General features: G+C 40.7%; 1 protein-coding gene across 2 annotated transcripts in view; it reads right to left on the reverse strand.

Moving 5' to 3' along the window:
- The window catches only part of eipr1 (EARP complex and GARP complex interacting protein 1), a 60,588-nt gene that overhangs the window by 14,770 nt on the left and 18,317 nt on the right, over positions 1-27,501 (reverse strand). For both annotated transcript variants that reach the window (XM_055635256.1, XM_055635257.1), the window contains exons 4-5: positions 9,544-9,700; positions 760-859 (exon numbers count right to left, since the gene is read on the reverse strand). In XM_055635256.1, coding sequence (XP_055491231.1) covers positions 760-859; positions 9,544-9,700 — 257 coding nt within the window. The remainder of the gene's footprint in view (positions 1-759; positions 860-9,543; positions 9,701-27,501) is intronic.

The raw sequence follows: 27,501 nt of genomic DNA on the forward strand, positions 1-27,501 counted from the left end.
GGACCCCCAGATCCCATTGTACTTCCCCTTTTCCAAACTTGTGACTGATGTGTGTTGTGGAGGTCGATAGGAGGATTGAGCGGATTCGGAGGTAGGTTTGCTCTGGAAGCTCAAAGACCAGGGACCGGGCAATAGAAGATGGGATCGAGCGAATGGAAAGAGTTGAGGTTTGCCGATTGGATTCAGAGACATTGTACGGCGTATATGAAAACATTCTCAGGACTGTGCGCTTTCAGTTGTAAGTAATTACCTTATTTAAGGCATAGTGTTGGGGTTTGTTTTCTCCAAACCAATCAGCAGCAACCCAAAGCAGATCTTCTACTTGACTCAAAGCTTCATTCAGCCTCTTTCTCTAAATTTTCAAATGGTCTAATGCTTGCTTCATAGGCACAAGACGCCTTATCGTTTCGTAGCCATTCAGAACCAGGTGCAAACATCTTCCCTGCCTTTTGTCACCTTGGGTGGTTGTGTACTATCTATGTGTCCACTTTAACTTCCCATCAATCAATCTTTATTTTGGCACATCAACAATTATAATAGAAACTCTCAATGTAAATTAACACACTATAATGATATTTTGTAAGCAATTTTAACAATATACATTCACTATCGTAAAGATGCAATTACTCTCAATACGTTTACCAAAGGATGTTTTCAGTAACAATGCAAAATAAAATCGATTTTATACCGAAAACAACTGAGAATAGGAAAACAATGGTTTTATCAGAAAAGAAAAAGGTAAACTACAAAATTGCTTACCACGGCCTTGCTTGAGCTTTCTTGCAGGTCCCAAAGAAGAATGTGATTATCAGCCAATGATGCTATCTTTTTACCATCTCCCATTGGCTCCCATAGTACACTGTAGATCAAAAAAATGTTTGTAACAATCCCAATCATATTCACCAACACAATTTATTAGTAAAATGCATATATACCATGTCTTACAAGGTCTAGGTTTGCACAATTCAGAATATCAAAGATTCCCAAACTATGTGGAATTATAGTAGAGGAAATTATCCAAGTACTTTAAGAAGGAACTGCAGATGCTGGAAAATCGAAGGTACACAAAAATGCTGGAGAAACTCAGCGGGTACAGCAGCATCTATGGAGCTCCATAGATGCTGCTGCACCCGCTGAGTTTCTCCAACATTTTTGTGTACCTATCCAAGTTGCATATAAATTTATATTTACACAGCACTTTGTTCCTGTTGCATATAAAAGTCATAACTTACAAAGGGAGGATGTAATGGAATGATTATCCAATGAAGCCACTTGGGGACTCACTGCAACTTGCAAATATTGGAGGCTGAAAGCCTGGAAAGTTAAAAGTCCTGCAATTTATTCACACAAATATATTTTCATACACTTTTTGATAATGTTGCAAAATTTGGATACAGATTTTCTACCTTTGCAGCATAATGAAAAGTTGGGAAATGGATGAGGCCGAGGAGGTCAAAGCAACAGAGTCAAAGGGGGATAAATACTTTTCAGATGGCATGTTGGATCAGAACGTACTCATGGAAAAAATGATAATGGCCTATAATGCATTTATAAGTGTGCTCCAATAGATTCCAAAGTTTCACATCTTCACTGGAACTGACCCCTACTTAAGGTGAACACATATAATGTCCTTGATAATCCCATATTGAATGAATCAAAATCATAATTAAGATTTATATTTCCAAAGAAAAATTCAAACGGAATCCAAAAACTTTGTAAATCAAGTTACAATTAAAATTCAAAATTAATAGCTAGAAATATTACCAAATCTACATTTATGAGAATTTTGGCTATCATCAAATTGTTTTTTTTTTCCAAAATCATTTACTGATAGATTTTCTGGTGCATTAGAATTATTTGAGAGGAATAAATCCTGAGATTTGTGAAATGTAATACTGTGTACATGATCAGGATGTACATTTCATATTCAGCTCAATCATCCTTCAAATGCATGCTAAGGTTTTGAGAAGCGAGCCTGGCTTTCAAGAAAAAAGTTTCTATTCAGTAACCTGAGACAAGATACAAGATACAATTTATTTGTCATTTGGACCCCTTGAGGTCCAAACGAAATGACAAAGTATATTTTAGAGGATAATTGATAATTGCAAAGTATGAAATGCTTTTCTACTAACATTTAATCGTAGGCATTAGAAATTTCAGGTAACTGAGAAATAAAATTGTAAATTCTTTATTTTTAATGAAAACATTCAAAATAATTTGGGAAATTGCACAGCCAGTGTGCCATCGCAAGAAAGCACACTTCCACTCCAAAACATTTAGCTATTTTGGGAAATAAATTGCTTTAGATCTTTAAGAAGATTGTACTACACGATTAACTAATTCAATGCGTGCAGGCAGAACATTAAACTGCTGCTACCTACTGCTTCATATTATTGCTGCCTGCACCCAGCACCACCTGCACTGTTCGTTAGTCTCAGGAATCATCATGCGGCCAAATAGCAAGGGCTGTTGCATGAAGTAATGGGGACCATTTCAAAAATGAATCCCTCTGATACCTTGAGAAGTGGTCAAACATTCAAGTGAAGCTCTACCAAACATTTCTGACAGTACACTGATCTCAGTATAAGATGTCAGAACACTGGCCTTCAGATAAAAGAAGCAGTAGGTATAGGTAACAATGCCAAGAAGGATGTACACAAATACAATGTCAGATCAATCTATAGATCACCAGGTGTTTGGGCTCGATCTTCAAATGGCATAACTGAATAATTGTACTACTGGCCTCACCTTGTAAAAAATCAATCTTACAATCTCTTTTAATCAATATTCAGTCCTTCAATTCAAATGTTCTACATTTCACAGTGTAGATGCCTTAAGGGCATGTCCCACTTGGGCGTTGTTTGCGCGTCACGCAGATGGCGCGCGAAGATTTTGTACATACCAAAATCCTGGGGTGCCGCGCGCAACCGCGCGTCACTGCCTACGTCACCATGCACCATGCGCGCGTCACTGCCTACGTCACCATGCACCATGCGCGCGTCACTGCCTACGTCACCATGCACCATGCGCGCGTCACTGCCTACGTCACCATGCACCATGCGCGCGTCACTGCCTACGTCACCATGCACCATGCGCATGTAATGATTCGCGATGCGCAAATAATGTTGCGTAAATTACGCGCAAATAACGCCCAAGTGGGACAGGCCCTTTACACTCCAAATTCACACACAAGGCAATTATCAAACCAGGACAGTCAACTGACAATACAGTACATTGTAAAATGCTCACTGATTTGCTTCTGTTTACTTGCAGGAAAACATGTCAGCACACAACACGGAAAAAAGTCGAACTCATAGAACATAGAACAGTACAGTGCAAGAACAGGCTCTTTGCCCACATTGTCGGCGTTGAACATGGTGCCCCGATAAACTCGTATCTGCCTGCACATAATCCATCCCTCCACAACCTGCATATCCATACAGCTATCCAAAAGTCTCTTAACAACCCCTAGCTTATCTGCCTCCACCACCATCCCCGGAAGCATGCTCCAGGCACTCACCACAATCTGTGCAAAATAATATGCCCCGCACATATCTTTTAAACTTTGCCTCTCTCACCTTAAATCTATGACCTCCAGTTATGGATTTTTCCATCTTGGGAAAAAGGTTCTGACTGTCTCCCCGATATATGCCTCTCATAATTTTATATACTTCTATCAGGTCTCACCACAACCTCTCGAGTTCCAGAGAAAATAATCCAAGTCTTTCCAACTCTCCCTGTAGCTAATACCCCCAATCCAGACATCATACTGGTAAACCTTCTCTGCACCATTTCCAATGCCTTCACATCTTTCCTGTATTGGAGTGAACTGAAGTGCGCGTAATCCTCCATATGCTGCCTTACCAAAGATCTCTACAGCCGTATCCAGACTTCTTTACTCTCATAGTCAACGCCTCGACCTATGGAAACAAGCATACCATATGCCTCTTTACCACTCTAGCTACTGGTGTTGCCACTTTCAGTAAGTTATGGACTTGGCCCTCAAGATCCCTCTGTACAATGCTGTTAAAGGTCATGCATATGGAATTCCATAAAGGAATTGCATATTTCGTCCTCACATTTGACCTCCCATAGTTGCTTGGATTCAACTTAATCTGCCATTTCTCTGCCCATTTCTGTAGTTGATCTATATCAACTATGATATACTATGATAGATACTATGATCATCGTATGTTATGCCATCCTCACAGTATGCGACCCCAGCAATATTGGTGTCATCCGTTAATTCGGTAACCAAGTCGACTACGTTTTCATCCAAGTCATTTATTCCTATCCCGAAGATTCTTCTCCAATAGTTTCCCTACCATTGACGCAATGCTCACTGACCTATAATTTCCTGGATGCTCTGTACTTCCCTTCTTAAGTAAAGGAAAAACATTAGCAACTCTCCAGTCCTTTGGGAAGGTCTTCACCAAGGCTCGCACAATCTCCTGTCTTGCCTCTCTCAATAACCTGGGATAGATCCCATGAGATCCAGGTGAGAAATCCACTTTAATGCACATCAAGAGTCCCAACATCATTTCCTCCTTAATCTCGAAACGCCCTTGGATTTTAGCATTCTCCACACTGAGCTCACTATTCCCCATGTCCTTCGCCTTGATGAAAACAGATGCCAAGAACTTAGAGCTCATCATATGTCATATGGAAAAGCTAACACAATCGTGAAGTCGCCAAAGATGGACACAAAATGCTGGAGTAACTCAGCGGGACAGGCAGCATCTCTGGAGAAAAGGAATGGGTGACCTTTCAGGTCAAGACCCTTCTTGAGACTGAGAGTCAGGGGAAACGAGGACATAGAGATATGGAAGGGTAAGGTGAGAAAACACAGATCAAAGGGGACGATGATCATTGCAATGTTGTAAGCTGAGGGGATGGTGATAACGAGGCATACAATCAGTAATATTTAATCAAGAGGCCAATTAAACTAGACTGAGAACTAGGATTGGGAAGGATGGAGAGAAAACAAAAGCAAAGGTTTCTTGAAGTTAGGGAAATCAATATTTCTACAGCTGAGTTGTAGTGCCCAAGCGAAACGTGAGGCATTGTTCCTCTAATTTGTGTTGGGCCACACTCTGACAGCGGAGGAGGCCCAGGACAGAAAGGTCAGTGTGGGAATAGGACGGGGAGTTAAAGCGTTTAAAAACCAGGAGATCGGGAAGGCCTAGGCGGACTGAGCGGAGGTGTTCAGCGAAATGATCGCCAAGCCTGCACTCAATCTCATGGATGTATAGGAGTCCACACCTGAAACAGCATGAAGTAACCATGTTACAATATCAAATGGCCAATGCTAAGGTTTTAATCAAAGATTTTCATTCTGCTTCGGAACACGTGTTGTTGCCTTGCAAGTTCGCACTACCCCCAACACAATTCTGGACCCACTTTTCATAATTGAACACATTGTCATAATCGGGCAACAAATGAATCACCAAGACTATGGAGGTGAAGCAGCTCGAGAAACAAAGACGCCTAATTCATTGTCAGAATTATAACATCTCTGCTCCCAAATCCCTCACTCTTTAATCTCTATGCTGTGTCCATGTGCTGACCAGGACACTCATGCCTTTACAGATGAGGCCAAGATATACATTTTGTGGTCATTTTCATTTCATGCGTTATAATAAAAAAGATAATGTGATGTCAATTATTGGAGAACAGCAAAAGGTATTGACGAATTGCATAACCATTGCTGAGGATACTAATTAATAATTTAAATATCGAGCCTGGGCAGAAGAAGGCTGAGCATTTTGCAACTTCCCTCCCTCTTCTCTACTTACTATTGTACTTCCTATTGCTTTATTTCCATATCCAGCTCTCACCCTGTAGCTACTTAATGCTTAGGATGAGCAGTTTGCAAATAGACTAATGCAAGCTTTCAAAGGTGCTCTACTACAGAGCTCCACACTGTTTCAAACAATGGGTATCATTGCTTTAAAATGTCAATGTATTCTGCATAATTTTCCCTGTGGTACAATGTTGCCTTGCAGTGCACATGTGACCAAAGATCACCAGTCATATCATGAGGAGTTAATTTTCGATGCTCAGAAGGCAGTCCTTGATTGAAATGCTGGTTGAAACCTAAGTAAAAGTGAGGATGAGACAACATGAAGGAATAGCATCATAGGCGTATGTCAGCAGGATGCACTGCCAATGTTTAACAGAGTGAAACAATTTTTCCTTCTTAAAAAGAGCCAAGATCACACATGGCAGGTCAATCTTAACCTGCACCATTGGAAGGCTGGCATGTGCAACACTGTGTTCACTGTGCCTGAGCATCAATGAAAGCAGGATAAGTTTTGCTTGCCTCAAATGGTCTCATTCATGAAGGACTGCAAACTGTGCCTTGTGGTTTTCTGCAGTCTGAAAGGAGCTGGATACATAATCTATATTACTAAAACTCTGATCTTGACCGCTTTTGGCCCACTGTGCTGCGATATCCGACAGAACGCCGCCACCTTCGGCCGTCATTTTTTGCCACCTCGCTCAGAGCCCCCCTCCGCCTTACGGGTGCGGAGGAGTTTTCACATCGATGACAAATCAGAGAGATATTAATGTTTTTTAAAAAATCACCATTCTCTCTGCTGCCCCTGCTGGAGGGAGGGGGGGGGGACTATAAAACCAGGAAGTGGTGTGCCTCACTCAGTCTCTGCAAGATGGATGAAGCCAAGGGTAACATCTCTCTGAGCTCTGAGTAACACTGAATGAATGTCTACACAACTGTGAGCCCTTAATGTGTTTTGAAAATGAAAATATGGTTTGTTTGAAGTAAAAAGGCACTGCCTGCAAATGGGTGTTTCGGAAATTTGGCTTGAAGTTGAAAGGCACTACTAACTGCAAATGGTGGCTTGGGTGCTTTGGCTTGAAGATGAAAGGCACTACATACTGCAAATGGTGGCTTGGGTGCTTTGGCTTGAAGTTGAAAGTCACTAACTGCAAATGGTGGCGGGTGCTTTGGCTGGAAGTTGAAAGGCATTACTTACTGCAAATGGTGGCTTGGGTGCTTTGGCTTGAAGTTGGCACTACTTACTGCAAATGGTGGCGGGTGCTTTGGCTTGAAGTTGAAAGGCACTACTTACTGCAAATGGTGGCTTGGGTGCTTTGGCTTGAAGTTGAAAGGCACTACTTACTGCAAATGGTGGCGGGTGCTTTGGCTTGAAGTTGAAAGGCATTACTTACTGCAAATGGTGGCTTGCGTGCTTTGGCTTGAAGTTGAAAGGCACTACTTACTGCAAATGGTAGCATGAAGTTGAAAGGCACTACTTAATTCAAATGGTGGCATGAAGTTAAAAGGCACTACTTACTTCAAATGGTGGCTTGGGTACTTTGGCTTGAAGTTGAACGGCACTACTTTCTGCAAATGGTGGCTTGGGTGCTTTGGCTTGAAGCTAAAAGGCACTACTGCAAATGCACTTACTTCCTGTTTGCACTGTATATTGATTTTAGATAAAACGCTACCACTTACGGCTGTGCTTTTTGGCCAGCTTACTCAGTCTCCCCTCGGCTGAGCAGGTGCAGAGAATTCTTCCCATCAATGAAAAATAAAAGTGTTATTAGTGTTTTAAAAATGTTGAGAATCTCTCTCCTGTCAATCACACCATGAAAGCCACATCTTTTCCGGTGGGATGGGGAGGGATTATAAAACCCGGAAGTGTGGGTGTGGCTCAGTCTCTGCATGATGGGGGAGGGAGAGGTCACAACTCTGTCTGAGCTGTGAATCAACTGAACACATTAAATGTCTACTGAACTGTGAGTTTGGTGTTTTGTGTGGTTTTATGGTGGTTTCACCCTGCATGAAATGGTATGAAGCTGCATTTGAATTTGGTGGCCTTGCACCCTGCTTGAAGTGGAATGAAACTGCACTTGAGTTTGGCAGCCTTGCATCCTGCTTGAAATGGTATGAAACTGCACTGAATTTGATGGCCTTGCACCCTGCTGAAAGTGGTATGAAACTGCACTTGAATTTGGTGGCCTTGGATCCAGCTTGAAGTGGTATGAAACTGCACTTGAATTTGGTGGCCATGGATCCAGCTTGAAGTGGTATGAAACTGCACTTGAATTTGATGGCCTTTCACCCTGCTTGAAATGGTTGGAAACTGCACTTGAATTTGGCGGCCTTGCACCCTGCTTGAAATGGAATTTCAAGGAATAGTCATGAGTCAACTGCCAGCCCACCAGCCGTGAGTGAGGTGCCAGCAGATCAGGCTTGAGGGACTGAGCTGCCACCCCAAGAACCCATACCAGCACTCCAGAAAGCCCCCCCCCCCCACTGGCCACCAATATTGGAATTGGTGGAGAGGTGGAATATTGTGTCGGGGGACCAGCCCTCCTGTGTGAACATGGAACCCAACGGGTCCCACTTAGTCTAGTAAGTTAATAAAAACAATCACTGATGGCATAAGGCAATACTATTGTTTGTGAATCTTTGAATCTTAGATGCTTTCAAGAGAGAGCTAGATAGGGCTCTGAAAGATAGCAGAGTCAAGGGATATGGGGAGAAGGCAGGAACGGGGTTCTGATTGTGGATGATCAGCCATGATCACATTGAATGGTGGTGCTGGCTCGAGGGGCCAAATGGCCTGCTCCTGCACCTATTGTCTATATCTCACTACAATTAAGAGCAGGAGAAGTGCCCCTGCAAATAATCCAACCCAGCTGGAAGCAGCTTGTCTTGTTCTGTGGAGCAAATGCTGTGCTGTAAACTCAGTAATGCCTTCATTGTTCTCATTTACATGCTGGCAGCAGTTCCTAGCCGTCTTATGCAGAAGCTTCCAAACACTTTTTGAACCATATTTAAGTCTTGTAAATTGAATGACACTAAGAAAAAAACCCAAATACTTTGTGGCCAGGTTGATTCTCATGTGTGAGAAAGGCAAGGAACTTAAACATGGAAACAACCATTTCTGTGCCATTTCTGGGGAGTAATGGCTACCTCAAGTGTAGTTTCCAATGAAACATGCACCTTGAAAGTGTGAGTATATTTATTTTGAAAAGTACATTTCATTTATTATTGAAGTGTTATCAAAAACTTGAAAATCAGATTTTTAATGAAATCTCAGGTTCAAACATAATTCATTTAAACCATCTGCATCTAATGTTCAATGATTGTCATAATTAGCCAATTACAATTGCTGCATATTGATTAATGAAAGAAACAGATTTGGATTATAATGAAAATGATAACACAAATTATTGTGTTATTTATTTGGAAACGTTTCAGTCTCATTACTTCAAATCTCGATGTATATATTCCCCAGTAACATTTACCTTAATCAGCTGCATGTTAGAATGCATTAAAGCTAATAACTTGTTAAACTGAGCAGAAAACTGATGGATAATTACTTGAATAAAATAAAACTGTATACTGGTGTAAGACATACACAAACTAATTGTGGCTTTTTTTCCCCTGAATATCTCTCTTTTTTTCCCACAGGATTTTGCTATTTCGATGTTACAATTAAAAATTTCACACATTCCCATCCTGAAGGAAGCAGTTGAAATATTTTAAATCAATACTGACCGACCTACCATGAAACGTTGCCATGGGCTGTGTTGTCAAGGTGACAAAGCAGCTCTAAGGTCTGTGGGTTGCTTGATGAATCATCAGGAGATTCATGACTGCCTGATTCCAATTCCTTCGGCATCCGCCACACAGCAGCACACGTCAGGATTTTGCTGTCCGAAGCTAAGCACCAAAGAGAAAAAGATTGGCTGTCAACAAATCTTTTAATAAATGTGCTGAAAATTTAACTCATTGTATTCTCAGATACAGGCAGCTTTAACACAAGGATAACTGGTTTATTTAATAAAACCAGGAGTTTAGTTATAAACATAAAAATTAAATATATAAAACAACTGAAGGTAGACAAAATGCTGGAGAAACAAGGAAATAGGCGACGCTTCCTTCTCTCCATAGATGCTGCCTCACCCCCTGAGTTTCTCCAGCATTTTTTAACCTTCGATTTTCCCGCATCTGCAGTTCCTTTTTAATCTTTTAAAATATATAAAACATCTACAAACCTAAACTCATCTTTACGACAAATTCTATTTTACATCACTATTTTTGCCAGTGATAACCTGCTCATTTCTGAAATGGAGGACATTTTTTAGCCCAATGGTCATAATCGGTGAATATCAAGGTTAAATATAATGAAATATTTTAATGAAGTATTAACGGTCATATTTTAATTAAGCAGCAAAGAGAGAATAATACAGGTTTCATTTGGAGAACTGCAGATATTTGTGCTGAAATCCAGACAATGGCTTCTGAGGCGAGACAAATTTAATATTTTATGTGTTCCAGCTGCCCTTCAGTGTTTTGAAAAGATCCCTGTGAAAATCGTAGCATAGGTATCAAACCTGAAGTTTAGGCTCATGTAGTTCGCCATCAATAATGCTATTATTTTATACCTAGTTACATGTATAAACAATAAGTATTTCTTTACTGTGGGCTACTTAATTGGAATTTAATAGCATTGGTAGGTATCCTGAAACAAAAAGATTTTTGGGAATCCAGTTAAACAGATGTTTTCATTAAACCATTCCTTCAAGAAAGTGCAAACATCCACAAGGAAAAAAAAATGTCTCCCCCACTTTAAAGTCTTCCTAGATTGCTTCTTAAATTCCCTCCCAGTCCCTTTTAGTATAATTGAGTTTGCTACTGATTTTCGTTCAATTTAATTTTGAGATACAGGATGGAAATAGGCCCTTCTGCCCACCAAATCAATGCCGACCATCGATTGTTTGCCCACTCACATTAGTTATCCCACTTTCCCATCCCCTACACACTAGGGGTGATTTACAGAGGCCAATTAACCTGCAAACCCCAAAGCCATTGTGATGTGGGATGAGACCCATGCGGTCACAGGCAAACATGAAAACTCTGCACACATAGTATCCCAGGTCAGGATTGAACCTGGGTCTCTGGCACTGTGAGACATCATCTCTACCAGCTGCGCCACTGATCTGTCCCTCTTCAATTATTACTGAAAGTGCTCGCTAAAGGTGGAAGCACAATTCCTTGTAAGCTCTCCTTTACCAAATCCATTTGCATTTACCATGAATACTAGTTGAAGGTTAGTGTCAGCAAATTATTGAGATATGGGTGCCTTGACAGCAAAACCAGTCCTCTGCTTACCTGAAGTGTGTGTATATCAGTTTCCATGTAACGCAGTGTGGGGAACTATTAACAGTGGAAACTCTAGTTGAGAATTCCTCTCTCTAGCTGAATGCTAGAGGTAGAGCCTGATTGTTGTCTGACAGATTCATTCATTTCGCATTCAAAACCCAAGCAAGCTCTTAAAACAATTATCAGACAGAATGTGAATAGGGAACCGTGTTCTGGACTAAGGAACTAGCTAACCTAGTGGGCACAACTCCATGCGGAAAAAAGAAATACAACCTGATTTTTATCACTGCTTTTCACAATCCCAGTACATGTGATCTTAAAGAATATTTTGCCAAACAGTTAAGAAATTATCTGTCTGCCAGACGACAGTCCTAAATACAATCATGAAAAGCCAGCTCAAACCAACCCTGTAGAAAGTTATGAATTGAATAAATCCCTTGTTCCTGTGGATGAATATAGAAACATGCAGCACAGAAACCGGGCTTTATGGGATAGCTCAATCATACTGTGATGCCTAACTGTGTCTCATTTGTCTTCATCAGGCCCATATCTCTCTCCTGTTTTCCTATCCAAGAGCTTGGGCAAGTTGCCTTTAAAACGTTGTAATATTATCTAACTCCACACCTCCTCGGGATGCTCGTTCTAACCATATACTCAGTGAACAACGTCCAGAAGAGGTCGTGGAGGTACATACAATTACAATGTTTAAAAGGCATTTTGGCCACATGTCATCTTGCCCATATCATCTTTAAATTGCACCACTTTACCTTAGACCTGTGACCTCTTAAATTAGACACCCATGTTCTGGGAAAAAGATTTTAACTATTTATCCTGTCTATGTTCGTCAAAATGTTGTAAATCTCTATAATGTCACTGCTCATCCTCCTAAATTGCAATGAGAAAACAGCCAGCCTATCTAATCTCTCCTCATAACTACAACCCTCCATTCCAGGTGAATTTCCTATGTGATGAAGATTTAGCAAAGGCAACTACATTTTAGATTTCATTTAATGTTTTTTTAAATTGCAAAAATAGAACCAAAAGTCAGGTTTGCCGCAAATAAGAATAGAAACCTGTATTACAGTTTCAACTTTAAAAATGGTTCAAATGAAGATTAATATGACTAATTTTGAATACTTTTTAATCGTGCATATATGGCTTATATGTTTTAATGTAAAGTTCATTTAATTTCTTTAAATGAAAATTTCAATAAATAAAACAATTTCAATATCTGCAGTTATAGCTGCAAGATAAAGTTTAAAATAATTTATTTACATAATTCTTAACAAGATTTGGTGCATTTGTTTTGATAAGAAATTCCTTGCATTTATCGATCAGGAATCTGCCCCTGACTTTTGATTTGAATGAGTTTTATTTATTTTGATCAGATTTCAAGAAATAAGATTTGGTCACAATATTACGTGATGCAATCTATGTTTTTTGCACTGTGTGTCTGCTTTCCTGTTAAATTCAAATACAGCTACTGGGAAGATAATGTACTGCACACTTTCTAATTTAGCTATTAACCACACACCGGCAGTTCATTCCATTTAATTTGTTACTTCTTGGGCATGATGCTCTGCCTCATTTCATTCTAAATGTTTTCGTTTCGTTATACTGGTGGGGTTTTTTTTAAGTCTTTGCTTTATGTGATGACATACATTAAAAAAAGAAATGTATTAATCTGTCCAGTGCAGCTTGAACAGTTAATTTACCATCTACTTCCTTCATTCTTGCTCCATTTTATATTATCCCCCCCTGTGGTTTTCTTGCTCCGTTTCAAAATCCCCCGGAGCACGCAACTTATAGTGGATTTTCTAGTGGAAAGAAAGCCTGGGTTATCATTGCCAGCAGCACAGAAAATCAATAGAGCTGATCAGACACCCCTTGCTGCTGCAGGGATAATGAGCATTGAGTGCCAAAGGACAGAAAGGAATGGGAAAAAAGACAAAGGTGAACAAGAATAAACCTGGAAAGAAGCCCATAAATAAACCAGAGGGAGACAAGGGAGGGTTGGGAAGAATAGAAAAAAGCAACAACAACAAAAATAATCAGGATAAATGGCTAGCAAAAGAGATGTTTTAATAATTTCTATAATTTTGTATTTTGGAAACACAAAAAATAAAATTGTTGTTACTGCATTTAAAAAATATATATTTTCACTGTAAGCACTTATAAATAGAATTCTGACAACTGAAGTGTGATGTTTTCCCTTGTGCCATCTGCCAATATTCTTTATATTAGTTAAAGAACTCCAAACATAACGTTAAAAATATATATTCTGGTAGAAACATTTAAAACACTAAACCTGAAGGCATAAACAAGTTGTACAGGACATTGTTTTATGAATGTTTTATTAATTTATGATGGGTCCCTGAGTTTCTTTGTAGTTCAAGCGCAGCAGTTTTTAATAAAGAGCAATTGTACCAAAAAGTACTCAGATTAAGTTTCATTAGACAATTGGAAAATATTTCAAAGTGCATTTCTTATTAGAGTACATATCTTGCAATTCATTCTAAATTCTGGATTACTTATACTTGCTTTAAAAGAGAAAGTGGGATAAGTGCATGAGGGAAAAAGAATAGCATACATTGATACATTGAGGTAACTATGATGCATAATGGGGAGGGGCCTGTATGCAATGCAAATAGCACAGAACTATTGGACCAATAAGAATTTGATGATGAATTCTATGTCGTTCTATGTAAATACTTGCCATGAATAGCCCCAGAACCTGATTATCACGTTGATAGTCTAAACCATCATATGAAGTTCCTCGGGATATTCAGCAGATGGCAAATAAATTCCTCCCATGCAGTCCAATTTATTCAATTACTTCCAAACCAGCTGCTGCCTGAAGTTCGCAGGAATAATCTTCAAACTCCAGCACAAACCCATTCCTCTGCCCAAGTTTGCAGTTTTCATTAACCAAGGAACAAACACATATTTTTGCATTGCATACTCCATGGTGGTATACAGCAAAGAGCATAAAACATGCCTGGGAAGAAAGCCATCACATTACAGAAGAAAAAAAGCAACGGATATGGAAGATAATGCTCATGAATTTTACATTCACCTCTTCTCTCTGAAGACTTCTTCCAGAAATCATTAACAATATTAATTTCCCGTCATAATTAAAGAGATAAGATGCACAAGTTGCAAACAATACTAAGTTTTTCAGAGATAGAAAGATCACAGAATGCAATGCAATGAAAAATTACTTTTCTTCTTATGGCGCCCCTTGGTGTCAAAGGATGATTTTACTTCCAGTTTTGTAGGTTCTGAGATGGCTGATGAGGCCAATGTGAGAACCATAGACTCTCACAGATAGTGCAGGCAGCAGCTGGTGGGCTAGACAGATTTTGTGGTAGTAAATTCTTTCGGCCACTTAAGCAGAGCCTCTGTGCTCACACAAACCCAAGGTTTGCAACACACTGAATGCTCCACCTCCCCTCCATACACAAGACATTCCCAGATTTCACTGGGGAGGGTTTGGGCACAACCTTGATTTTTTTTCCTCTCCCTGCCTATGCCAAATGGCTGAATTAGGAATCTGGCATCGGGCATAAAAATCACATGGTTTAACCAAAGCTCGCGTGGCAAACTGGGTAGAACTAGTGTTTGAACACCAGAGGCATTAGTCCGGAAAAGAACACTAACAATGGATCTCTTAACCTTGCAGTAAATTTGGAGAATTTTGAGCAAACAGTACTGGTCATATCTCAAGACATTTGATGTAGATTGTCTAGGTTTCTGACGCACAAAGAGCAAGTAATCGTGCTGTGTGTTAGACCATGAGTTATGTTCCGGATCTGACGTCTTGATCTTCAAATACCCTTTTGCTCAATCAACTGAATAGTGTTGTGCTGCATTGAAGGTAGTGATGTATTTCGCCTGCCACGTCTGCCTTCACCAAGATGTTTCTTGAGGTATTTGTAGTATCAATTTATAACCATATAACAATTACAGCACGGAAACAGGCCATCTCGGCCCTACATGTCCATGCCGAATAATTATTTTCCCTTAGCCCCACCTGCCTGCACTCATACCATAACCCTCCATTCCCTTCTCATCCATATGCCTATCCAATTTATTTTTAAATGATACCAACGAACCTGCCTCCACCACTTCCACTGGAAGCTCATTCCACACCGCTACCACTCTCTGAGTAAAGAAGTTCCCCCTATGTTACCCCTAAACTTCTGTCCCTTAATTCTGAAGTCGTGTCCTCTTGTTTGAATCTTCCCTATTCTCAAAGGGAAAGGCTTGTCCACATCAACTCTGTCTATCCCTCTCATCATTTTAAAGACCTCTATCAAGTCCCCCCTTCACCTTCTGCGCTCCAGAGAATAAAGACCTAACTTATTCAACATTTCTCTGTAACTTAGTTGTTGAAACCCAGGCAACATTCTAGTAAATCTCCTCTGTACTCTCTCTATTTTGTTGACATCCTTCCTATAATTGGGTGACCAAAATTGTACACCATACCCCAGATTTGGTCTCACCAATGCCTTGTACAATTTTAACATTACATCCCAGCTTCTATACTCAATGCTCTGATTTATAAAGGCTAGCATACCAAAAGCTTTCTTTACCACCCTGTCTATATGAGATTCCACCTTCAAGGAACTATGCACGGTTATTCCCAGATCCCTCTGTTCAACTGCATTTTTCAATTCCCTACCATTTACCGTGTACTATTTTGATTTGTCCTGCCAAGGTGTAGCACCTCACATTTATCAAACTCCATCTGCCATCTTTCAGCCCATTCTTCCAAATGGCCTAAATCACTCTGTAGACTTTGGAAATCCTCTTCATTATACACAACACCCCCTATCTTGGTATCATTTGCATACTTACTAATCCAATTTACCACACCTTCATCCAGATCATTGATGTACATGACAAACAACAAAGGATCCAACACAGATTCCCTGAGGCACCCCACTAGTCACCTGCCTCCAACCCGACAAACAGCCATCCACCATTACCCTCTGGCGTCTCCCATTCAGCCACTGTTGAATCCATCTTGCTACTCCTGCATTTATACCCAACAGTTGAACCTTCTTAACCAACCTTCCATGAGGAACCTTGTCAAAGGCCTTACTAAAGTCCATATAAACAACATCCACTACTTTACCCTCGTCAATTTCCCTAGTAACCTCTTCAAAAAAATTCAAGAAGAATAGTCAAACATGACCTTCCAGGCACAAATCCATGTTGACTGTTCCTAATCAGACCCTGTTTATCCAGATGCTTATATATATTATCTCTAAGTATCTTTTCATTAATTTGCCCACCACTGAAGTCAAACTAACAGGTCTATAATTGCTAGGTTTATTCTTAGAACCCTTTTTAAACAATGGAATAACATGCGCAGTACGCCAATCCTCGGGGACTATTCCCGTTTCTATTCTGTAATCAAACCAAAATGTGTCTTTGCATATTGGGTGACTTTTGAACAGTGAGAATTAACCGGGAAAGTTTGTAAGTATTCCTATATCAACAATGAAATAAATGATCAATTGAATTGTTTGAAGTGTGCTTTAGGATGCAGATTACAACTCTATTAGGCATAAACTAGGGTGATTATATTAGGGCATGTCCATATCAGATACTTACAAGTCATTTAAAGGCTAGCTGATCAGCATTCAGAAACTTTGAATAACAATAGAGGTTATATATTTGATCAAAAAGAAAAAGATTTAAGAAGATGAAAATCAGACATGACCTTTTAGGAATATGAGCTGAGCAGGAGGCAAGTCAGGTAGTGAATTAGAAGGACCAAAAGGTGCCATGGGATGTCACTGGCAAGTCGCATTAAAGAAAATCTCAAGGCTTAATAAATGTATATTCAAAACAAGAGAGTAACTAGGGAGAGGATAGGACCATTCAAAAATAAAGGAGGGAATTTATGCTTGGAGGTTAGAGGCTGTAAACGGGATATTAAATTAGTATTTTGCAACTGTAGTTACCAAGGAGAAGGGCATGGAAGATAGATCAGTGTGAGGAAGAGCAGTTTGAGATTAAGAAAGTGGGGTTGGGGCTCTTGAAATGCGAAACGGTTAAATCCTCATGGTTTGATGGGATCTATCCCAGATTATTGAGAGTGGCAGGAGAAAAGATTACAGGGGCCTTAATAAAGATCTTTGGATCTGCTCTCAACCAAGGTTCCAGAGGAATGGAGAGTCACCAATGGTGTTTCTTTGTTTAAGAAGGGAAGGAGAGAAAATCAAGGCAAGTATAGACTACTGAGTCTTATGTCAGTAGTAGGGAAGCTATTGGGGAGGATTCATTGCATGTGAAAGTGAATTGGAATAACCAGGGATAGTCAGCATGGCCCTGTCTGTGGCAGGTCATATCTTACTAACATGATTTCGAGTTTTTTTGAGGAGGCGCCAAAGGTGGTTGATGGGGTTAGCGCAGTGGATGTGGTCTAGATATATTTAAAAAATACATTTGATAAGTCCCTCATGGTAGGCTGATCGAGTAGATTAAAATGTATAAGATCTACAGAGATTTAGTCGTTCGGATTCAGAACTGACAGGGGGTAGTGGTGGTTGGGTATTATTCTGGCTGATGATCTGCAAGTAGTAGTGTTCTACACAAACCTCTTGAACATAAATGTAAATGTGCCGATTAGTAAGTTTGCAGGTGACACGAAAATTGCGGACAGGAAGGAAAGTTATCAAATATTACAGAGGGATATAGATAAGTTACAGATGAGGGTTTAGAAATAGCAGATGGAGGTTAATCAGCATAACTATGATGTATACAGTAAATAGCATGGCCCTTAACAACATGGGTATACAGAGGGATCTTAGGGTCCAAGTTCATAGCTCACTGAAAGTGGCAACACAAGCAGATGAAATGGTAGATAAGGTGGATGGTATCTTTGCTTACATTAGTTGGGGCATCGTGCGGAAGAGCTTTGTCACAGCTTTATCAAATTTTGGTTAGGCTGCATTTAGAGCATTGTGTGCAGTCCCTGTCCCCTCAGTACAGACAGGATGTGGAGGCAATGGATAGGATGAAGGAAGAGGAAGGTTTACCAAAATGCTGCCTGGATTAGAGGGTAATAGTTACAGTATAATGAGAGGTTGAACAGGCTTTGATTTTTTCCCTCTGGATCGTTGGAGTTTGAAGGGAGATATGATAGAAGTATATAAAATTATGATAGGGTAGAGAGTTATAATTTTTTTTCCATGGTGGAATGTTAAAGACTAGAGGGGATAAGTTTAAGATCAGTAAATTTAAAGGTGATGCGCGAGGCAAGTATTTTTTTTTTTACAGATAGGAATGGGTGCCTGGCAAGGGTGGTGGTGGAAGAGAGATGATAGTGGTATTTAAAATGCTTTTAGATAGGCATATGGATATGCAGGGAATGGAGACAGAAAAGATGAGTTGAATTTGGCATAGTGTTCGGCTCAGATATTGTGGAAGAAAAGGCCATGCTGGTTTATATTTCCTGAACTCCGACAGACTTTCTCGTGAAGCTTCTTCCGCAAGGTAGGATGTTCTGAGACCAATTAAGACTCAGTCAGACTAACAACATGGGACAATTTCCATGGTAGGCAAAAGGAACTGCACGCTGGAATCCTGAGCAAGAAATACAAAGTACTGGAGTAACTCGAGGGGGTCAGACAGCATTTCTGGAGAACATGGATTGGCGAACATATTTTGGGTCAGGTTGCAAGTCCACATCTGACATGTGGGAGTCGTTTAAACTCCAGTTGATCAAAGTTCAGAACTGGCACGTTCCAGTAAGGAAGAGGGATAAGGATGGCAAAGTAAGATAACCTTGGACAAACAAAGAGGTTGTAAATTTGATCAAAAAGGAAAATTAATTCCATGCAAGGTTTAACTCCGACCCCCGACGCATGTGGCAAGGCATCCAGGCCATCACGGACTACAGACCCTCCAACATCACCCCCACATCCAGCGACGCCTCCTTCCTTGAGGAGCTTAATCACTTCTATGGCCGCTTCGACAGGGACAATCTAGAGACAGCCATCAAGGCTGTGCTACCTGCCGATCACCAACCCCTCACACTCACCCCCTACGACGTGTACGTGGCACTGAGTAGGACTAATGCACGTAAGGCTGCTGGCCCTGACGGCATCCCCGGGCGCGTGCTCAGTGCCTGTGCTGCGCAGCTGACAGACGTCTGGACTGACATCTTCAACCTGTCACTTGCCCAAGCAGTTGTCCCCACTTGCCTTAAAGCCACCTCCATCGTGCCAGTGCCAAAACACTCCACTGCGGCAAGCCTCAACGACTTCCGCCCAGTTGCACTTACCCCCATCATCACCAAGTGCTTCGAGAGGCTGGTCCTGGCACACCTCAAAAGCTGCCTACCCCCCACACTGGATCCCTATCAGTTTGCCTACCGCAAGAACAGGAGTACGGAGGATGCCATCTCAACGGCACTTCACTCCGCCCTCTCCCACCTTGACAACAGAGACACTTATGTAAGAATGCTGTTCATCGATTACAGCTCAGCATTCAACACCATTATTCCATCAAAACTGATCACCAAACTCGGTAACCTGGGCATCGACCCCTCCCTCTGCAACTGGATACTGGACTTTCTAACCAACAGACCCCAGTCTGTGAAGTTAGACAAGCACACCTCTTCAACCCTCACCCTGAACACCGGCGTTCCTCAGGGCTGTGTGCTGAGCCCTCTCCTCTACTCCCTCTTCACCTATGACTGCACACCTGTACATGGTACTAACACCATCATCAAGTATGCAGATGATACAACGGTGATTGGCCTCATCAGCAACAACGATGAGCTGGCCTACAGGGAGGAGGTCCAGCACTTAGCAGCATGGTGCGCTGACAACAACCTGGCCCTTAACTCCAAGAAGACCAAGGAGCTCATTGTAGACTTCAGGAAGTCCAGAGGCGGCACGCACACCCCCATCCACATTAACGGGACGGAGGTGGAACATGTTTCTAGCTTCAGGTTCCTGGGAGTCAACATCTCCGATGACCTCTCTTGGACCCACAATACCTCTACTCTGATCAAGAAGGCTCATCAGCGTCTCTTCTTCCTGAGGAGACTGAAGAAGGTCCATCTGTCTCCTCAGATCCTGGTGAACTTCTACCGCTGCACCATCGAGAGCATCCTTACCAACTGCATCACAGTATGGTATGGCAACTGCTCTGTCTCCAACCGGAAGGCATTGCAGAGGGTGGTGAAAATTGCCCAACGCGTCACCGGTTCCACGCTCCCCTCCATTGAGTCTGTCCAAAGCAAGCGCTGTCTGCAGAGGGCGCTCAGCATCGCCAAGGACTGCTCTCACCCCAACCATGGACTGTTTACCCTCCTACCATCCGGGAGGCGCTACAGGTCTCTCCGTTGCCGAACCAGCAGGTCGAGGAACAGCTTCTTTCCGGCGGCTGTCACTCTACTAAACAACGTACATCGGTGACTGCCAATCACCACCCCCCCCCCCCCCGACACTTTTTTTTTTTTTTAATTCAAATCGTTTGCTATGTCGCTCTTCAAGGGAGATGCTAAATGCATTTCGTTGTCTCTGTACTGTACACTGACAATGACAATTAAAATTGAATCTGAATCTGAATCTGAAGAGAATGGAATTAGAAAGGCCTTAGAGGGCACAGCATTAAGGTGATTAAAGGAGATGTGCATGGCAAGTGGGTTTTTTTTGCACAGAGGGTGGTGAGTGCCTGGAAAACGCTGCCGGGTGGTGGTGGTTGAGGCCGATAAGAAAGTGGTATTTAAGATATTTTCGATAAGCATGCGGATATGGAGGGATATAGATTATGTGCAGGCAGATGAAATGTTCTCTGCATCATGTTCGGCACAGGCATTGTGGGCCTAAAGCCTTGGCCTTGTGCTATATGTTCTATCTGGACAGCTGAGTGATGGGAGGCTTTGCGTGAGAAAGATCATGGGAAGGAAATATTTTCAGACTCACTCTGAGACCCAGTGGTAACTTTAGGAACTCATCAAAAAGAGAGGATTGGGAGGGAGAACATTTGCAAGATGCAATGTATATCAGAAAAACCAAATGCCGAGCACCTGTGTTTAAGTTATAAGGGCAACAAGAGCTTTCAGTTGCCTGTCACTATAATTCTCCAACCCACTCCCATTATAACCTATCTGCCCGTGGCTTTGTGCACTGTTTCAGGCCCAATGCAAGTTTGACGAGCAGCACTCCATCTTCCGACTGGACACATTGACAATAGTGGGACTGAAAATCAAATTCAACACTTCTCTGTTTGTATCGGAATTGGCCAGTTCTACTGCAGACATACCTATCTGTAAAATAAACGGCATTATTTTTCCCCTTGTTCCAATTGTCTGTAAAAACTCTGACTTGCATTTCTGAACTTTTGCATGTCCTTTAGTTTGATTTCTACTAAATGCTCTTACTATTTAATCAACTGCATAAGCAATGTACATAAAACACTTCTTTCTGCAGTTACTTTATGACCTGCTGGTCTGAGATACATGGAACTGACAATCCAATGGGAAGAAATGTTGTAGGTACCAATTTTTACCCCAGGCATCTCCATCCTCATAACAATAACTCCCTTAGGAACACTTACCCTCACAAGGTAGATAAATTATAGCAAAAAGAACGCCTTATTGCCTAATACACACACTGAACTTTTTCAATGTATATTTATTGGCCGAAAGGATGCTCTCTTTCTAACATCGCCACCGAATTGGCCTTACTTTTATTTTTACAGTTATGTGTATTGTAATGTTAATGTAACTGTTGAAGAAAATAAACTAAAGTACTAACATTTTCATTGTTCATTACATTTGTGAATGATTTTTGTTTTCTCTGCAGACCCCTTGTTTGTATACTTAAACTTGAATGAAGACATCTGGCAATAAATATGGATACTATAATAAGTAACATGCAAAACTATTTGGACAATGTCCCAACACAAGCAGTTTACACATTTTAAAGATATGAAATACCTATCTTGCCTAGAGTCCTAAAAGCAATTCTGAATATCAGGGAGTGGGTTACCAAATTACAACCCAAATTACAATCTAAAAAAGCTATCTTGCATGGTTCACAAGTAACATTCATGGGAATGTCAGTGACAATGATACCTGGAGGATTTATTTAGTCCTAAAGATATTGCATTTCACCATCACAAGTTGTACTTGCAGAAACTATTTAAAACAGTATTTCTATTTTATTATTTCAATATTTGTGACCATTTCAAGTTTCATGCAATGTCAATGTCATGCCAACCTCAGCTTTCAGAGAAAATCATCAATACCAGTTCTAAATTCAAAATCTTTGCGCTCAATGCATTGCTCTGCACAAGAAGGCCTGAAGAAAATAAGATGCAAAGTCTCTTACCCAGTAATTAAAAGGCCTAACCCTTGTTTTCAGCTCCCTGAAGTAAATTGGATAGTTGTGTTTGTGGCCCAAGGGAAACCTTCCAAATTAAATTCTAGAAAAGGAAATCAAAAATCATTGCTGACATATGGGCCAAGGGAATGATACCCAACCATAAAATACATTCCTCTCCCCACGTCCCCCAATATCCAGAATTGCATTTAGGTCTCTGACGGCAAGGATGGTATTTCATCTCTTGTGTAAACCGCTCGTGCATGGTCATTGTCCAAATAACCTTTTATGTTATTTCTTATAATATCCATAATCATTCTGTAATCGTGCAATATTTAATATAGCTTGTAATTTTGGGAACTAAGGTATGTAATGTATTCATGCATATTCTTGTATATGCTAATGAGTTGGGGTTGTATATAAGTTGGGGATGTTGGGTAATAAATCTCTCTTGTGATCCAGGCAGCCTGTGTGTAAATTGTTGTTCATTCTGCTGTCCGGAATATAACAAAATTGGCGACAAGGATGGGATAGAGTTTGTGAACTCATCCTTTAAATATAGTGCAAGTGTTTTACAACGCACAGTATTGTTTAACATTTTAAACAGTAAATACGGAGTTGTGTCACAGTTGTTTGTGAGCTGGACATGAGAGGCCTGCAGATCCTTCTATGCAGGGGACTGTAGTTTAAAACAGCAGCTGGATAAATCGGCGAGAGTTTGTCAGCCTAACTCTATGTTGTGTCTATGTGGCAAGATGTCGTCCTTGGGAGTCTATAACATTTTAGACTGAGTTTTTTTTGTCGAATTCCTCAAGCTGAATAGTCTTTGTACAGCTAAGTTTTAGATGAATTGTTACACCAGAATAGACAGGAATTCAGAGTTTTCGAACGGGCCTTTTATTTAATAAAAAAAGAGAACAACACGATGGCAGCGTCCACGGGCTACATTGGAAACCTTTGTAGTGGCCTGGTCAAGGTCAGGAAAAGAGGGACCGCCACACCTTGGCACTTTTGACAAGAGTAGAGAGCCATTCAGCTCCTAAATGGAGAGAGCAAACATGTTTTTAGGTATGTTACAAAACGTACCTGAATCGTGGCTGAGCATCTGCCCCTCCCCTTGTGTGTGATTTTGGAGCTGTTTAGAGGGGGCGGGTTTAAAACCCGATTTTTACTAGGCTGTTCCAATCGCAGATGTTCAGCCTAGTAAATCATTAACGGAGAATCGCTGCAAGACCCGGTCCCAAAAGCTATTATTAGTTTTATAGGCCTCGAAGAGTAGATATAATAAATTTAAAAGCTCTCGTTCATTCCGCAAGCTCTGGCAGCCCCAGGGTTTTATAAAGCAAACAATTAAAGGTATGTACCTTATTTTTACATTAAATGGGGCATGTATATAACCTTATAATTATAATTTTCTATAGCGAGTAGCTCATTTTGGGCTTTTTATATCCCCCAGTATTTTTCTCGGCATTTGAGGGCACTAATCCAGCGCGCTGTCAACATTCTAAACCTGCGCGTTCCACATGAACCCACTAGAAAACCGATTTATTTACAGCAATTGAACACTAAATTCCTTCCATTTGGCCTATAAATTAATGTAAATTAGATATAAAAATCATGTTATATTGTGAATTATTTGTGAATAATCTTTGGACACTTAGGCTATTTAAAAATGTTAATCTTTCCTTAAGAAATGTGCTTTTGACTATCTAAGATCACAGCTTTTTTGTAATGCCCATTGAACATCAATAGGGAACAAGATGCTAATTTCCGAGTATGAAAATGGTCATAACTTTTTTAATACTTGAGATATGAAAGTGAATTTGGTGTCAAATTAAACTTATTGTTATGCTTTATCTGATGGGATAAATTGCAGACTTGATTTTTTAAATCTCAAAATTTTGTAACATTGCTAATGTTTTTCACGGCAAACAATATATTGGAGATTAGTGGTGAAGGAGAGATAGTGACTGAAACAAATAAGGCCGCTTGCGAACGCATGAAAGCGATTCTGCTCACGGAGATCGGTATGAAGTGTACGGCACACACGTGAATCTCCTTATTCCCTTAACGGCAAAAGACGCGCCATTCAATGACATTATAAAGAAGTTGGAGGAGCACTTCAACCCAAAGCCTCTGGAAATTGCAGAAAGCTATAAATTTGGCACTAGAAACCAGACGCAGAATGAGACAATCAATGAGTACATTGTTGCCTTGAAAAACTTAAGTTTACACTGTAACTTTGGAACCTTTCTTGGACGAGCACTACGCGACAGATTTGTTTGTGGTCTAGTGGATGAACGAATTCAGTCCAAACTGATGAACACTCCAGATCTCACATTCGAGAAAGCATGCAAGATTGCTACCACAATAGAGATGGCATCAAAGAATGCTTGCGAGTTTCGCCCACCACGAACAACAGTGGCCGTTTAGTCACAAGGCAGTGCCCATGACCAAACTAAGAGACTCTAAACCAAAACTGAAGTATGGCGGGGAGCCAGGTTCAGCCAGTTGTTATCGTTGCAACGGTAATCACTCATCCCAATTTTGTCAGTTCAAAATGGCCAAGTGCTATAACAGCCAGAAGAAAGGCCATATCACCTCAGCATGCCGGGCTAAGCTTAGAACAGGAAACCAACAATCTGCGGGAATCAATCAACAATGGCCTTGGGTTGTACACCATTTATGCAACCAACATCAATAAGCCTACAACCAGTCAAGGCAAGGGCTTACGAACTAAACTATTGATTAATGAACAGTTAATCGATATGTGTATTGACACGGCAGCAGATTGTTCGGTCATGAGCAAAGACCTGTACGAAACAAAGTTCTCACAGATACCATTGTTTGAGAGTAAGGTCAAGCTGAGAACCTACTCGGGCGAAGTTTTGGAGACTTGTGGACAAATGAACTGTAAAGTTCAGCACAATGGTCAGCCAGTAACACTACCCATCATAGTAGTCAGCTACAGAACCAACCCTCATTGGAAAGGATTGGCTGAGTAGAATAGAGTTAGACTGGAAGAACATTTTCAGCATCAATTTGTCCAAATCACGCATTGAAAACGTCATAAGCAAACATGCAAACATTTTTGCTGACAGTTACACGAGAATAACAGGGTACTCCGCACACATTCGACTTAAGCAAGATGCGAGGCCTGTGTATTGTCGACCAAGACCTGTACCATATGCACTAAAGCAACTAGTGGAGGTAGAACTCGACAGATTAGAGCGTAATGGAGTACACGTGAAGACAGACCAGAGTAACTGGGCAACGCCAATTGTGGCCGTACCCAAAGCTGATCAAACTGTTTGACTATGTGGTGACTATAAAGTCACAATCAACCAAGCCGTTGATGACGAACAATATCCATTACCAACCTCGCAAGATCTGTACGCAGAACTTAGCGGAGCAAGAGTCTTCACTAAACTGGATTTGTCTCACGCTTACGCCCAACTCAATGTCGACAAGGAAAGTCAGCAGTGCTTGACTATCAACACACATAAGGGCTTGTATTCATATACAAAGCTGCCCTATGGCATAAAATCCTCCCCGAAAAATGTCCAGACTGTCATGGACCAAATATTACAAGGCATTCCGCACTGTGTGCGCAACCAGGATGACCTACTGATATTCACAAAAGGCATGGTAGAACATCTGGAAATCCTCGAGCAAGTTCTCACACGACTGAACTGCCACAATGTCAAACTGCAGCGGAAAGGTCTGTTAGAGTTGTCAAAGACGCTCTCAAGAAACAGGTTTTGCAGGGTAGTTCAAAGCTCAGCATGAAACATCGTTTGGCTAGTTTCTTGCTGAAGTACAGAACCACACCACACACAACAACAGGTTACTCACCTGCAGAACTGTTGATGAAGAGAAGGCTAAGAATACGATTAAGTCTAGTTCAACCCAATTTGGCTTTGAGAGTTGAACAAAAACAATTAAGTCAGAAACGCATTTTGACTCCCACAAAAAGGAGAGGTACTTCAAGCCAGATGAGCAGGTTCGTGTTCTCAGTCCTCCCAACAAGTTCAGCCAAGACAAATGGGATGTTGGGAAAATAGTGGAAGTGTGTGGAACAAAAAAATACTTAGTTGAAGTTGGAGATAGGATCAAAAGTGTTCATGCTGATCAAATGATTCCAGCCAAAGATGAACCAAAAACTGAGCATGGATTCCTAATCCCCGAGTCTTTATCTGAAAGTGAGTTGGAAGAGCCAACTGTGATTGAAACACAAAGTTCAGTCAGTACAGACAAAGAAACAGATGTCTCTGGTCAAAGTCAGAGTACTAAAGCAGAGCCAAACAAGCCGACAATTGAGTCAACACCTAAACCTATTACACTGTTAGACGATCAGGCAGGATCCGTAAACCAGGAGGCAGATTAGGTTTTTAAGTTAAGTAACTCACTGTCTAGGTAGAATGAAAATGTATAAATATGTAAAATAAATTTATTATGTTATCATTTAAGATTGAATGAATACTGGTTTAGATCAAGTATCACAAAAAAAATTGTAACTGTGTACTTAGATTTAATACTTAAAAAAAGGAGAGCAGTGTAATGTATTCATGCATATTCATGTATATGCTAATGAGTTGGTGTTGTATATAAGTAGGGGATGTTGGGTAATAAATCTCTCTTGTGATCCAGGCAGCCTGCGTGTAAGTTGTTATTCATTCTGCTGTCCGGAATATAACAGTGCAATATTTATTATAGCTTGTAATTTTGGGAACTAAGGAGAAACAAATCAAAATTTTCAGAATGATTAAAAGGAGGAGTGAAACTGAGGACAGCATGAGGAGCAAGATAAATTCTTGGGAACAGAAGGCAAGTCTAAAAATCAAATGTAGCTAATAAAACTTTTAAAAATGATGTCAATATAATGAAAGCCTTACAGAGAGGATGGATTGAGATATAGCAGTAAAGCAGCAAGCATTGCACTCATTTAAGTAATTGCTGCAGGCCCAGCATCATTTATGCATAGGTGCACCATGTGCACAGAAACAC

Source organism: Leucoraja erinacea, chromosome 5 (genome assembly GCF_028641065.1).
Source record: "Leucoraja erinacea ecotype New England chromosome 5, Leri_hhj_1, whole genome shotgun sequence".
Lineage (NCBI taxonomy): Eukaryota > Metazoa > Chordata > Chondrichthyes > Rajiformes > Rajidae > Leucoraja > Leucoraja erinaceus.